At 47.8% G+C, this 13,341-nt stretch overlaps 1 protein-coding gene across 2 annotated transcripts in view; it reads right to left on the bottom strand.

The window, feature by feature from the left end:
* The window catches only part of LOC140719260 (myosin-binding protein C, fast-type-like), a 106,668-nt gene that overhangs the window by 62,310 nt on the left and 31,017 nt on the right, over positions 1–13,341 (bottom strand). For both annotated transcript variants that reach the window (XM_073033754.1, XM_073033755.1), the window contains 6 exons: positions 11,685–11,833; positions 8,959–9,076; positions 7,614–7,656; positions 4,467–4,523; positions 3,688–3,857; positions 2,093–2,225 (listed from right to left, as the gene is read on the bottom strand). In XM_073033754.1, coding sequence (XP_072889855.1) covers positions 2,093–2,225; positions 3,688–3,857; positions 4,467–4,523; positions 7,614–7,656; positions 8,959–9,076; positions 11,685–11,833 — 670 coding nt within the window. The remainder of the gene's footprint in view (positions 1–2,092; positions 2,226–3,687; positions 3,858–4,466; positions 4,524–7,613; positions 7,657–8,958; positions 9,077–11,684; positions 11,834–13,341) is intronic.

Raw genomic sequence — 13,341 nt, 5'->3', positions numbered from 1 at the left:
GCTTAGATGGTCGTCATGGATCAGACTGGCCAAAGGGCCTGTTTCTATGGTACACTATTCAATGACTTCAGAGAAATGGATGTTTATGAGACCATAAGGCACAGGAGCAGAATTAGGCCGACAGTATGAGGATAAGAAACTGTGGCTGGGAAGACTGAAGGCCGAGGTTATCTTTGGAAGAAAATGGAAGGAGACAGGTTGAGGAGGGGCAAACAATCTTCTTGGGGAAATCAGCGGACGAGGAGGAAAGTAATCGTTGATGTTTTGGGTCAAAAACCTTCAGTTCTGAGCAAAACCATTAACCCTCAATGGCCCAACAGATGCCACTCAACCCGCAGAGTTCCTCCATTAGATTGCGCGTTGTTCCAATTTCCAGCGTCAAGTTCAGGATCTAGTCTATCGTCACTTCAATCGTATCACATATACCACCAAACGAAACAACGTTCCTCCAGACCATGGTGAACAAAACAGTACATACTCACACGCACAACATAAAGTAATATTACCACAAAGAAATTAACAATCATAGGTAAATTTGTCAACAGTATAATGCTACTGGGCTTCATGGTGAGACCTGGGTGGGAGTAAGGAGTTCAGTAGTCTCATGGTGTCACAACCACGGATTCCGCAGCGCAGTAGATAAGGCAATTGTGCTTGTGAATTTGCACGTGTCAGCTAATTATTATTTAATTGTGATAGCGTTTAACTCCATACTTGTCATCGTAGTGCTTTTCGAGACTTGGACAGAGCACAGCAACGCTTCGCTACCTGTTTGCATTCGGCCCTCCTTGAGAAATTGGACTTTCGAGTCAACTGACTCTGTAGGCCAGCAGTATTCATTTAATGTTTAGATTTTCTTTCCAGCCACAGTGTAGGCTTCGTTTACCATTTGAGAGTTTTAGTCAACAGCCCTATTTCGACTAGCGTTTATTGTTTGTTTTCCTTTAACACCATCCACATTAAAGTTTGTGAACAATCAACCTGCTTCAGCGTCTCTCACTCCGCACTTGGGCCATCTCCAAACCTGGTAACACAGAGTCTGGGAGAAGAAGCTGTTTCCCATCCTAACAGTCCTTATCCTAATGCTATCATACCTCCTGCCTGATGGTAGGAGATCTAAGAGTTTGCTGGGCGGATGAGAGGGATCCTTGAGAAGGCTAACACAGCGCTCTTGGTAATTATCCAAGATGGGTGGAAAACAGACGCACCCCCCCCCCCCCGACTATCTCAGCAGTCCTCACAGTCCTTTGTAGGGTCTTGCAGTAATCTGCAGTATCTTGTACCCCACGTGCAGGAGCGAGTTGGGTTGCAGATTGGATTCTGAAACTGGAATTTGTGACTGCCATGACTGTCTTCACAATGAAGGTAGAACCATTCCTGCCGAATCTTAATAATCAGGTCAAAACTTCAGAATCCCAAGCAAAAATCAAAAGTAGGTACAAGTAAGGATTCAAGAGGCTGTAGACACTGGAATCTGGATTAACAAACTTACCACTGGAGGAACTCAGCTCAGCAGGCAGTATCTATGGAGGGAAATGGACAGTCAAAACGTTTCCAGATGAAGGGTCATGGACAGAAACGTTGACTATCCGTTTCCCACCACAGGTGCTGCTTGACCTGCTGAGCTCCTCTTGGATTTTGCCTGTTGAAACAATGAGTTGGACCTTAAGAAGGGCATTATTTTGCCACCTGGTGGTAGAGGTCTGCCAATGCAGTGACAGGCAAATGTTGACATAGGATTTCCCATTATAGAGTCATTGAGCACAAAAACAGATCCTTTGGCCCATCTAGTTCATGCCAAACTGTTATTCTGTCTAGTCCCATCGACTTGCACCTGGACCATAGTGTTTCACACCCCTTTCATCCATGTATTTATCCAAATTACTGTTAAATGTTGAAATCAAACCCACATCCGCCACTTCCTCTAGCAGCTCATTCCACATTCTCACCACTGTCGGAGCAGAGTAGTTCCCACCTACCATGAAATCCCAACATGAAAGTCTAACAGAGGTAGAATTTTAATAGGGCACTGACGAGGATCTGGGCTATCGCATCAGATAACCATCTCAAAAGCGTTGCCACGCCAACGTACCTGCCACTTGGCCGGATTTCCTTTCCGTTCTTCAACCACTTCACCTCAAGGTTGGGCCCTGCCATCTCCACCATCATTCGGATCTTGCCGCCTTTGTCCACCTGGTACGCACTGTCCAGCTTCTTGGCAAAAGCTGGACAGCGTCAACGAAAGGGAAAGAAACAACAGAAATTAAATAACTTAACAGATAATCCGTTCGTAAACTGGGCACAGAAAGGCGAAGTACAAGGTTAATGGCAGGATTAATAGGAACAGAGGAACGTTGCGGAGTCCACATCCATAGATCCCTCGTTGCCAAGCAACCTGGTTGTTAAGAAGGTGTATGGTGCTTTGGCCTCCATTAGTAGGGGGATTGGGTTCAAGAGCAGCGAGGTAATTTAGAGAAACAACGCAGAATTGGCTCTTCTAACCCAATGAACTGCTCTGCCCAGCTATTTAACACTAGCCTGATCACAGGACAATATACAACGACTGATTCTCCTGCTAACTGGTGTGCCTTTGGACTGTGGGAGGAAATCAGAGGACCTAGAGACCGCGCGATCACTCGGGGAGAACATACAAACTCCACGCGGATGGCGCCAGAATGGAACTAAACTCTGAAACGCCCCAAGTCGTGATAGCGTCGTGCTAACTGCTATGCTACCGCGGCCCCCCCCATCCTGCAGCTCCGTAAAACCCTGGTTAGACCACACTTGTGGAGTATTGCGTACAGTTCTGGTCGCCTGATTATAGAAAGGATGTGGAAGCGTTAAAGAAGGTGCAGAGATGATATTTTGTTTCATCCAGTGTAGTGTGTGTAGGCCTCCGTCAGTCTCGATAGACCATGGATTTGCACCTTGGAAAGTTTCCAGGGCGCAAGCCTGGGCAAGGTTTTTTTTTATGGGAGACCGGCAGTTGCCCAAGCTGCAAATCTCCCCTTTCCATGCCACCAATGTTGCCAAGGGAAGGGCATTAGTTCATCCAGTACCATACACTCAGAGTTACAGAGCAACACAACACAGAAAACAGGCCCTTCAGCCCAACTTGTCCATGCTGGCCCATTTACCAGTGTTTGGCCTATATTCCTCCAAAACCTTTTCTACTTAATTAGTTATGCAAATATCTTTTAAATGTTGTTGTACCTCCCCCAAAACCGATTCCTCTGGCAGCTCATTCCATATATTCAGCACCCTCTGAGTGAAGACTTGCCCCTCATATTTTTGTTAAATCTTTCCCCTCTCACTTTAACCCTGTGCCCTCTAGATCTTAGTTCCCTTCCCTGGGAAAATGAGAGAGAGTGTGTGTGTGTGTGTGTGTGTGTGTGTGTGTGTGTGTGTGTGTGTGTGTGTGTGTGTGTGTGTGTGTGTGTGTGTGTGTGTGTGTGTGTGTGTGTGTGTGTGTGTGTGTGTGTGTGTGTGTGTGTGTGTGTGTGTGTGTGTGTGTGTGTGTGTGTGTGTGCGCACATGTACGTACAGAGTGTACACATGCAGCTGTGTTCGTTCCCAAGTAATTCAGCACCCCCCGCCCTCAAACGATGTCGCCCTCCTCTGCCCCGAGCAATACAGCCCCACTCTGCCACCAAATGATGCAGCCTCCAGGGGTGAAGGTTCACTCACCGTCGCTCTTCTTTACCGGCTTCTTCTTCTTCTTCAGTCTCTTCAACATGCCCCGCAGGTCAGTGATACCGTACTGGAAGGCAATTTTCTCAAAGTCACACGGCTTGGCGTTCTTCAGGATTTCCCAAACATCAACTTCTTCTGTTGGAGGAGCCTCAGTTTTGACCTCTCTGGTTTAAAAGTGACAAAAGCTGGTGAGGTAAATCAGTCCCTCTCTAGCTCTCCCTCTCTCCTTCCCTCTTTTCTTCCTTCGCTCTCTCTCTCTCTCCCCCACCCCTTCCCTCCTTCTCTCTCTCTCTCATCACAAAAGGCTGCAGGCACTGGAATCTGGATCAACGAAAAACAAGATGATGTCCTTAGTGGGTCATGTGGAAGGAAATTCATTTTTCAGTCAGTTGAGTTGAAGGACGTCAACCCAAAACATAGACTGTCCTTTTTCCAGTCATTTTAAGAGAGAATGTCCAGTTACCAGCTGTTTCTCCTTAAACCCCTCTTGCCCCAGAATTGGGACGCCTGGGCCGATATCTCTTTATCTGGCTCAGCATCAAAGTGCATACAAGAGTTAGATCACAGCATAGAGCCGAGCCCCTCGGCCCACAATGTCTATGCACACGGTTACGTCACGCTTTACAACACCAGCAATCAGTAAAAGAACCCTTAGGGGAAAGTGTTCATAATATGGTCGCATAAACCCTGAATGGGGGCTGTGGCGGGTCAGTGGGTGGAGGTGTTGATCAGCCTGGGGAAAGCGCCTGTGTTTGTGCCTACCTACCACCCACCTTTTCTTCAGCAGTCCACTGAAATCCAGCTCGCCTGCATCCTCTCCAGCCTCTGCCCTGCAAGGGAAAGGAGCAAAGTTTCAGACATCGTCCCTGACACAACGGAATCTGGAAATCTGGAGCAATGCGCACAAAAACGCGGGCGGAACTCAGCAGGTCAGGCAGAATCAGAATCAGGTCGACTAGCGCTGGCACTTGTCGTGGAATTTGCTGTTTTGCAGCAGCAGTATAGGTAATAGGACCATAAGGTATAGGAGCAGAAGTAGGTCATTCGGCCCATCAAGTCTGCTCCACAATGTATAGAACAATTGCTACAAGTTACAATAAGAAATATAAACAAAATACATAAGCAATACAGTTAGTGCCTTAATGTTCACGGGTTCACAAACCGTTGGGAAATCTGATGGCGGAGGGGAAGAAACTGTTCCTAAAATGTGAGACCCCTGTACCTTTCCACTGCTGGTAGCAATGAGAAGAGGTGGATGCTGCCTTCTTAAGGCATTGCCTTTTGAAAATGTCCTCAGGTCTATGGAGACTAATGCCCATGATGGAGCTGGCTGAATCTAGAGTCCTCTGCAGCTTTCCCGATCCTGTGCAGTGCCCCCACCCTAGCAAAGCCAGATGGCAATGCAACCAGTCTCCACGATACATCCGTAGAGATTTTCTAGAATCTTCAGTGACATATCAAATCTCCTCAATCTCCAAATTAAATCTGTGCAGCATCTATGGAGGGAAAGGGACAGTGGTCGTTTCAGTCCTGAAGAAGTGTCTTGGCTTGAAACGCCGACCTCATTTACCTCCACAGATGCCACCTGTCTCCCTTGGTCACCTCACCAGCTCTGCCTTCCCTCGAAAGTTCTCCATCTTAATCCTTTCTTACCCTGAAGCAATGAAAAACACAGAGCCAGAGGCAGGCCATTCAGCCCCACTGAATGCTACACTCCTGGGCCTTAATCTAGAGGCCCACCTGAGCGCATTCCCTCTGCCTCCAAAGATCTCCTGATCTCAGCTTCAGACATACTCAGATCAAAGTCCTGTCCCGAGCCTTTGTGGCTCATCAGGCCGGAGCTTCTGTGGGTTTCCGTGGCGTGAGGCGACTGAGAGTACGAGACTACCTCCCCACAGATAGGACGCCAGTCTATCGCAAGGTTGACCCCGAGCATTTTATTGCAGCTGGGTAGACTGGAGCAGTGTGTGGTTAAGTGCCTTGCTCAAGGACACACACGCTGCCCCAGCTGGGCTCCAACCCACGACCTTCAGGTCGCTGGTCGAACACCCTAACACACTCATACTCAATGACTGAATATTCACAGAGAGTTTAACGACTTACAGAGAATGAGGTGAGAATTTAAAAAATGGGGTGAAGGTAGGACTGGTGCAGAGGAGTAGCAGATGGTCAGCACGGATTCAATGGGTCGAAGGGCCTCTTTCAGTCCTGTGCTTCTCTACGGCAGAAGGAATTTGAACGTTCTTGAGGCAGAGATCAGTAGGTGGCTAAGCGCAGGGGTAGGTGTTTACCAGGGGCTGACACAGACACACCCCTCCCCACCACTGAGAGCATCTACAGGAGGCACTGCATCAAGAGGGGAGCATCTGTCACCACCCTCCGGGTCATGCCATCTTTTCTCTGCTACCATCGGGCAGGAGGTACAGAAGCCTGAAGTCCCACAAGACCCGGCTCGGGGAAGCACACGACTTTAACCCTGCCTTAGCAACAGAACACCAGGGACACCTCTTGCACTACCATAGACTTGTCCCTGAAGGTCTGCTTTTGCACTAATGCATTGTCATACACACCTTTTATCACTATCTTGTGTAGTTTATGTCTAGTTTGTATGTCTAAGTTGTGTAGTTTATGTCTGTACCCACATGGCTGCGAAATAGGTGTTTCATTGGCCCCGAACTTCACCGTACATGCGCGCGTGACTAGGAACGCGACTTGAATCTGATCAGCCACGATTTTATTAGGCGGTTTAGCGGGTTAAGGGGTAGAGATAAGGCTCCGCTGTGTGATGAACTGAGGTTGAGGCTGTGGGCCTGCCCCAGGCTTTGTGATTGTGGACTCACTTCCATTCCGAATGCTGTTTGCTTGCTTCTATTGTTTGCACAGTCTGTGCCTTTTTCCTCTCTCTCTGTGCATTGGGTGTTTGTTGGTTTGTTTTTAAATGGGTTCTTGCTTTGGGACTGCCTGTAAGCAGACAAATCTCAAGGCTGTATAGCTTACACATCCTTCCGACAATAAATGCTCTTCAAACTTTGAACTTCGAACATTAAGTGCATCGCTCCTAGTTCATACGTGGGCACCTGGTATCCGCGGGCGGCACGGTAGCATGGCAGCTATCGCAACGTTTTACGGCACCAGCGGCCCAGGTTCAATTCCCGCCACTGTCTGTGAGGAGTTTGTACGTTCTCCCGCGACCGCGAGGGTTTCCTCCAGGTGCTCCGGTTTCCACCCACATTTCACAGGGTTAGGATTAGTAAACTGTGGGCACGATATGTTGGCACCAGCACGGTGACAGTTGTGGGCTGTCCCCCTCCTCTCCCAGCATACCCTCGGGCTGTGTTGGTCATTGACGCAATGGCCCATCTCACGGTACATTTTGATGTTTCAACGTCATCATCATCATCATCATCATCATCATGTGTCGTATGACGTAGGTGATCATGGTCTATCCATGGCCGTGATTGTTCTGGGCAAATTTATTTCAGAAGTGGTTTGCCATTGCCTTCTTCTGGTCAGTGTCTTTACAAGACAGGTACTCTTTACAACTCTGATACTCTTCAGAGTTTGTCTGCCCGACTTCAATGGTTACATAACCAGGACTTGTGATGTGCACCAGCTGCTCATACAACCATCTACCACCTACCTCTATGGCTTCACAAGACTCTGAACAGGGGGCTAAGAAGGTGTGAAGGATGTCCTGCAGGCTAGCGGAGGGAAGGTGCGCCTCACACCTCCTTTGGGAGAGACGTACCTCCACCCCGTCAACCATGTGACAAATAAAGCTAATCCAATTTTGAAAAGGGCAGGAGACAGTGAAGTTGCCAAGGTCATCTAACTTGTGCCTTTTAGGGGGAGGGCAGCCACCTACCGAACCAGAGGCAGGTTGAGGACTGGGGAAACACAGACAGCACAGAGGTACTCACGTCCGCTTGAATGCTGTCAGGAGAGTGCCAGTCTCTTCTGCATCTGTGGAGAGATTAGCGACGGCTTAGAGAAACAGCAGGTCAGAGACAAGCAGCATGCACTTACAAAGGGTGGATTTGAAATTAATTGAATCTGGGCAGAAAGCGCGCAGGGCAGTGGCTATGGATGGGTCTTAGAAGGAGCTTGAAACAGATTCACTGCTAACAAAGTGTTTCAGAGATCCAAGTGAAGGGGGAAACAGCTTTTACTCTGGAGATTAAAGATCAAGGATCAACTTTTTTCACCATGTACATGTGTTAGGAATTTGCTGTGGTGTGTTGGCACGACAAGAAAGAAAAACAACATTTAACAATTATAGAGAATCATATAAAAATAGAGTTAGAGGTTAAAGTACAGATATGGAATAAAATGTGCATAATACATAAATACCACCGTGTATTTACAAAGATAAACAGCTTTATAAAGTCTTTACATTGCAGTGACTGAAACTATGTAAGAGATGAAGGGTCAGCCAACATCAATGGGCTGAAGGGCCTGTAGTGCTCTGGAATGTTCTACGTTCTATGAAGGGGTTAAATAAAAAACAGTGAATTGAACAAGCAAATCCAATTGCTGCTTTAATTTACACTGCAGGATTAGGTCAGCGTGTAAGTGACTGAAAAGTCATTTGAGATTTGAGGGTGTAAATTGTGCAAAGGAGGGTCAGAAACAGACCCTGTCGAGGAACAGAGAAGAGTGTTTCAGGAACAGAGGGAAGGTTTCTCTCGGGGCTGGCAGTGATTTCAAAGGGGCCGAAGGGCGTCTTCAACAACTATCTGTAAACCTCGAGATTGGGGATGGGGGTTCCTCGTCGATCAGGGAGAAGGTCTGACTGGGCACAAACTCGTCCCGGAGGCACAAGGGACAGCAGATGGTGGAATTTGAGGCAACACACAAAATGGTGGAGGAACCCAGCGGGTCAGGGAGTATCTGTGGGAAGGAAATGGACAGTCTGCCTATCAGGTTGGGACCCTGCATCTGGATTCACCTCTTAGATGAGAGAGAGAGAGAGAGAGAGGAAATCTGTGCATGTATGTATGTGTGTTTTAGCATCTGTACAGTAGCTGTAGAGACAACAGTTGGGTCAGATAGAGAGATAATTATAACCACTGGGGCTGGGGTCCTGGGAATACCTACTGAGACACAAGATATTCTGCAGATGCTGGGAACCTTGAGCAAACCACACAAGATGCAAGAGGAACTCTGCAAGTCAGGCACTTTTTGTAGATGTTGCCCAGGTATTTCCTGCTGGGTGACCCAGGGACCAAGGGAACCAGAGCGCATCGTCCACGGTAACGTTCTTACCTTCAACGTTCAGGTCGAACGCCACACTGTCAAACTGATCTTTCGAGGTCACCTCACACCTGTAGCCACCTGTACATGTCTTGTCAGCTTTCGTGATTTTCATCTCGTAGGTGTAGATCTGCGGAGAGGGAGCTGTTACTTGTACTAGTCCCGGCTGCACGCCCTCCTCCCCGCCGGCTCTCATGCTCAGACCCCCTGCCTTTCTCCCCAGCACCGCCCAGGGCTCCAAACCTCACGAGTAAGTTCAACCACTTATTTCCCTGTGTAAGGGCAGCATGTTAGCGTGCAGATGGTACAGTGCCAGCGATCACTGTCCAGGGTGGTGGCACTTGCAGGCTGTCCAGCACAATTCTCACTGATTACATTTGACGCAAACAATGCATTTAATAATACAAAGAACAATACAGCACAGTACAGGCCATTCAGCCCACAATGTTGTGCCGACCCTTAAACCCTGCCTCCCATATAACCCTCCACCTTAAGTTCCTCCATATACCTGTCTAGTAGTCTCTTAAACTTCACTAGTGTATCTGCCTCCACCACTGACTCAGGCAGTGCATTCCACGCACCAACCACTCTCTGAGTGAAAAACCTTCCTCTAATATCCCCCTTGAACTTCCCACCCCTTACCTTAAAGCCATGTCCTCTTGTACTGAGCAGTGGTGCTCTGGGGAAGAGGCGCTGGTTGTCCACTCTATCTATTCCTCTTAATACGTTTTGATGTAACATAGAAATCTACGGCACGTTACAGGCCCTTCGGCCCACAATGTTGTGCCAACCATGTAACCTACTCTAAAACTGCCTAGAATTTCCCTACTGCATAGCCCTCTATTTTTCTAAGCTCCTTGTACCTAAGTGTCTCTTAAAAGACCCTATTGTATCCGTCTCCACTACTGTCGCCAACAGTGCATTCCACACTCTCTGACATCCCCCCTGTACCTACTTCCAAGCACCTTAAAACTGTGCCCCCTCGTGTTAGCTATTTCAGCCCTGGGAAAAAGCCTCTGACTATCCACACAATCAATGCCTCTCATCATCTCTATCAGGTCACCTCCCATCCTCTGTCACTCCAAGGAGAAAAGGCTGAGTTCACTCAACCTATTCTCATAAGGCATGCTCCCCAACCCAGGCAATGTCCTTGCAAACCGCCTAGCTTGTGCATGTGATAAATAAAGCTAGTCTTCCTTTCTTCTCTCCTTTTCTTTGTAGCACCTGTGATCACCGGCGCCAGCTGAGCCGCCATCAACGACATATATAGAGAAAGGTGCCAGAGGAGGGCCAGTAACATCATGAAGGATCTCGCGCACCCTGCTCATGGACGGTTTGTCCCACTCCCATCAGGGAGGAGTCTACGCAGCATCCACACCAGGACTACCAGACTCAAAAACATCTACTTTCCCCAAGCAGTAAGGCTGATCAACACCTCTACCCACTAACTCCACCGCTACTTTAGTATTTCCCGTCAGTCACCTTATGTACGGCCTGGCATCACTTTATGGACATACAATCAATCTACGTGGATGGGCTATCTTATGTATTTATTTATTGTTGTTTTTTTTATTAATATTGTTGAGTTGTTTATCTTTTGTTTGTGTTGGCACGTTGCCAAGTGGTTAAGACTTCCATCTAGTGATCTGCAGGTCGCTAGTTCGAGCCTTGGCTGAGGCTGCGTGTTGTGTCCTTGAGCAAGGCACTTAACCACACATTGCTCTGCGACAACACCGGTGCCAAGGTCCTAATGCCCTTCCCTTGGGCAACATCGGTGGCGTGGAGAGGGGAGACTTGCAGCTTGGGCAACTGCCGGTCTTCCATTAAAAAAAAACTTGCCCAGGCTTACGTCCTGGAAACTTTCCGAGGCGCAAATCCATGGTCTATCGAGACTAACGGAGGCCTACTATCTTTTGTGTGTTTTTGTGCTGAATCGGATCTGGAGTAACAATTATTTTGTTCTTACAGGCAATGACTCTAAACAATCTTGAATCGCAAATTATTGAGTTGGGTTCAATTCCAGCACTATCCGTAAGGAGTTTGTATATTCTCCCCGCAAACTGCACGGGTTTCCTCTGGGTGCTCCGGTTTCCTCAGCTACCTCCACCTCTCCAACACAAGGAGAAAGTACCTCAGACCCATGTGCTCAATCCTTCTCAGAACTTCCATATCTCAGGAGCATTTGTTCTCATTCGTCTGTCCTCCTCAAACAGCAAGGCCAACACCTGTCAGGAGAGAGGGGTGCCGACACAAAGGGGCAAAGCACCCCTCCGTGTGATGCGACTTCAACACATCAGCACACGGCCTCAGGCGAGGTCATTCTGTGCAGAGACCCCAGACTCACGTTTGTCTTTTTGCCAAATTACTCGCTGAACTGGTTGAGCGTCCCAGCTTTTCTTAAACGTTTGGCCCATATCCCTCTAAATCCATCCCAGGGATCAGTGCAACTCTCTTTCAAATGTTGCTATGGAATCATGGAGCACTACAGCACAGAAACAGGCTCTTTGGGCAAGCTAGGCCACCACCTGCTGTTATTCTGTTTAGTCTCATCTACTGCAACTGGATCAGAGCCCTCAAAAACCCTCCCATCCCTTTTACATCCAAACATCTCTTAAACATTGCAATCAAACCCTCATCCACCATTTCTGCTGGTAGCTCGTTCCACACTCACACCATCCTCCGGGTGAAGAAGCTCCCCATCACCCCCCCCCCCCCCACCCCAGAGGCCCCAGACTCACCTTCCCCTTGCTGTCAAATTCCTCCCTGAACTGGTAGACCATCCCAGCTTTGCTCTTCAGATCCAACCACTTGCCCTTAAACCACTTGATGGCTGGCTTCTTCAGGAGGCTAGAGGAGTCCACCTTGGCCACAAAAGAGACGGCTTCACCTGTCAACCGAAAGACAAGAGCTGCCTCAGTCCACACCACTGTTATTGCCACTGCTTGGGATAGAGGGCAAGGGGGAAGAAGTTCAGAAGAGATAATAGGAAGACCTTCTTCACCCAGCGTGGTAAGTACCCAGAATGCACTACCATAGAGACCAGACGACCAGATCAGACTATGTAAGCTCTCACGACCAGACTATGTAACAGTTTCTTCCCCCAAGCTATCAGACTCCTCAATACCCAGAACCTGGACTGACACCTTACTGCCCTATTGTCCTGTTTATTATTTATTGTAATAATAAATAACAGTGCACTGTTTTGTGCACTTTATGCAGTCCTGGGTAAGTCTGTAATCTAGTGTAGTTTTTTTTCTGTGTTGTTTTTTTACATAGTTCAGTCTAGTTTTCGTACTGTGACATGTAACACCAGGTTCCTGGAGGAACGTTGTCTCATTTTTACTGTGTACTGTGCCAGCAGTTATGGCCGAAATGACAATAAAAGTTAATTGACTTAGAGAGCGGTGGAAACAGAGTTGCTGTCAGCAATTATCTACACGGGGCACTTGAATCATCCAGGCATATAATTCTGGAGATTTCAGCATGGCATTTGGGAATACAGATCCATAATTCCTTGGAAGTGGCGACACAGGTAAATAGGGTCATAAAGAGGGCTTTTGGCACACTGGCCTTCATACAGGAGATGGGATGTTATGTTGAAGTTGTATAAGACGTTGGTGAGGCCTAATTTGGAATATCGTGTACAGTTCCGGTAACCACCTACAGGAAAGATGCAAATAAGCTTGAAAGAGTGCAGCGAAAACTTACAATAACGTTGCCAGGGCCTGAGGGTCTGAGTTATAGGTTAAGGCTGAATAGGTTAGGATTTTATTCCCTGAAGTGAAGGATGTGTGGAGATTTGATAGAGGTTAAACAAAATTGTAAGGTGGTATAGATGGGTAAATACAAGCAGGCTTTTCCCAATGATATTGAGTGAGACTAGAACTGGAGGTCACAGGATAAAGGTGAAAGGGGAAATATTTCAAGGGAACTTGAGGGGAAACTCCTTCCCTCAAAGGGGGTGAGAATGTGGAACAAGCTGCCAGTACAAGTAGTGGATGTGGATTCGGTTTCAGCACTGAAGAGAAGTTTGGACAAGTACATGGATGGGAGGGGTACAGTCCAGGTTCATGTGGACAGGACGAGGCAGAATCGCAGTGCAGCTTGGACTAGGTAGGCCAAAGGGCCTGTATCTGTGCTGAAGTGCTCTATGTCTCTATAGGATTAATGCAGATAGATATCCTTGGTATGGCATCCAAATGGTGGGCCAAATGGCCTATTCCTATGTTGTACCATGTACCAGTCCTCTTGCACTATGCACCCTCTAAATTTGGTTGTGAATGAGTGGAGTTCGAGGGTGGTCTTTCTCCATGTGATCTCATCATCAAAGCTTTCCCAAAACCCACCCTCTCTATCTCCACTGCCTGCCCCGCCATCACAGCTCTAGAACAATGT

The sequence above is a fragment of the Hemitrygon akajei genome, chromosome 31, assembly GCF_048418815.1.
Source record: "Hemitrygon akajei chromosome 31, sHemAka1.3, whole genome shotgun sequence".
Lineage (NCBI taxonomy): Eukaryota > Metazoa > Chordata > Chondrichthyes > Myliobatiformes > Dasyatidae > Hemitrygon > Hemitrygon akajei.
The sequence above is the reverse complement of the archived record's forward strand: the minus strand, read 5'-3'. Positions and strand labels throughout refer to the sequence as shown.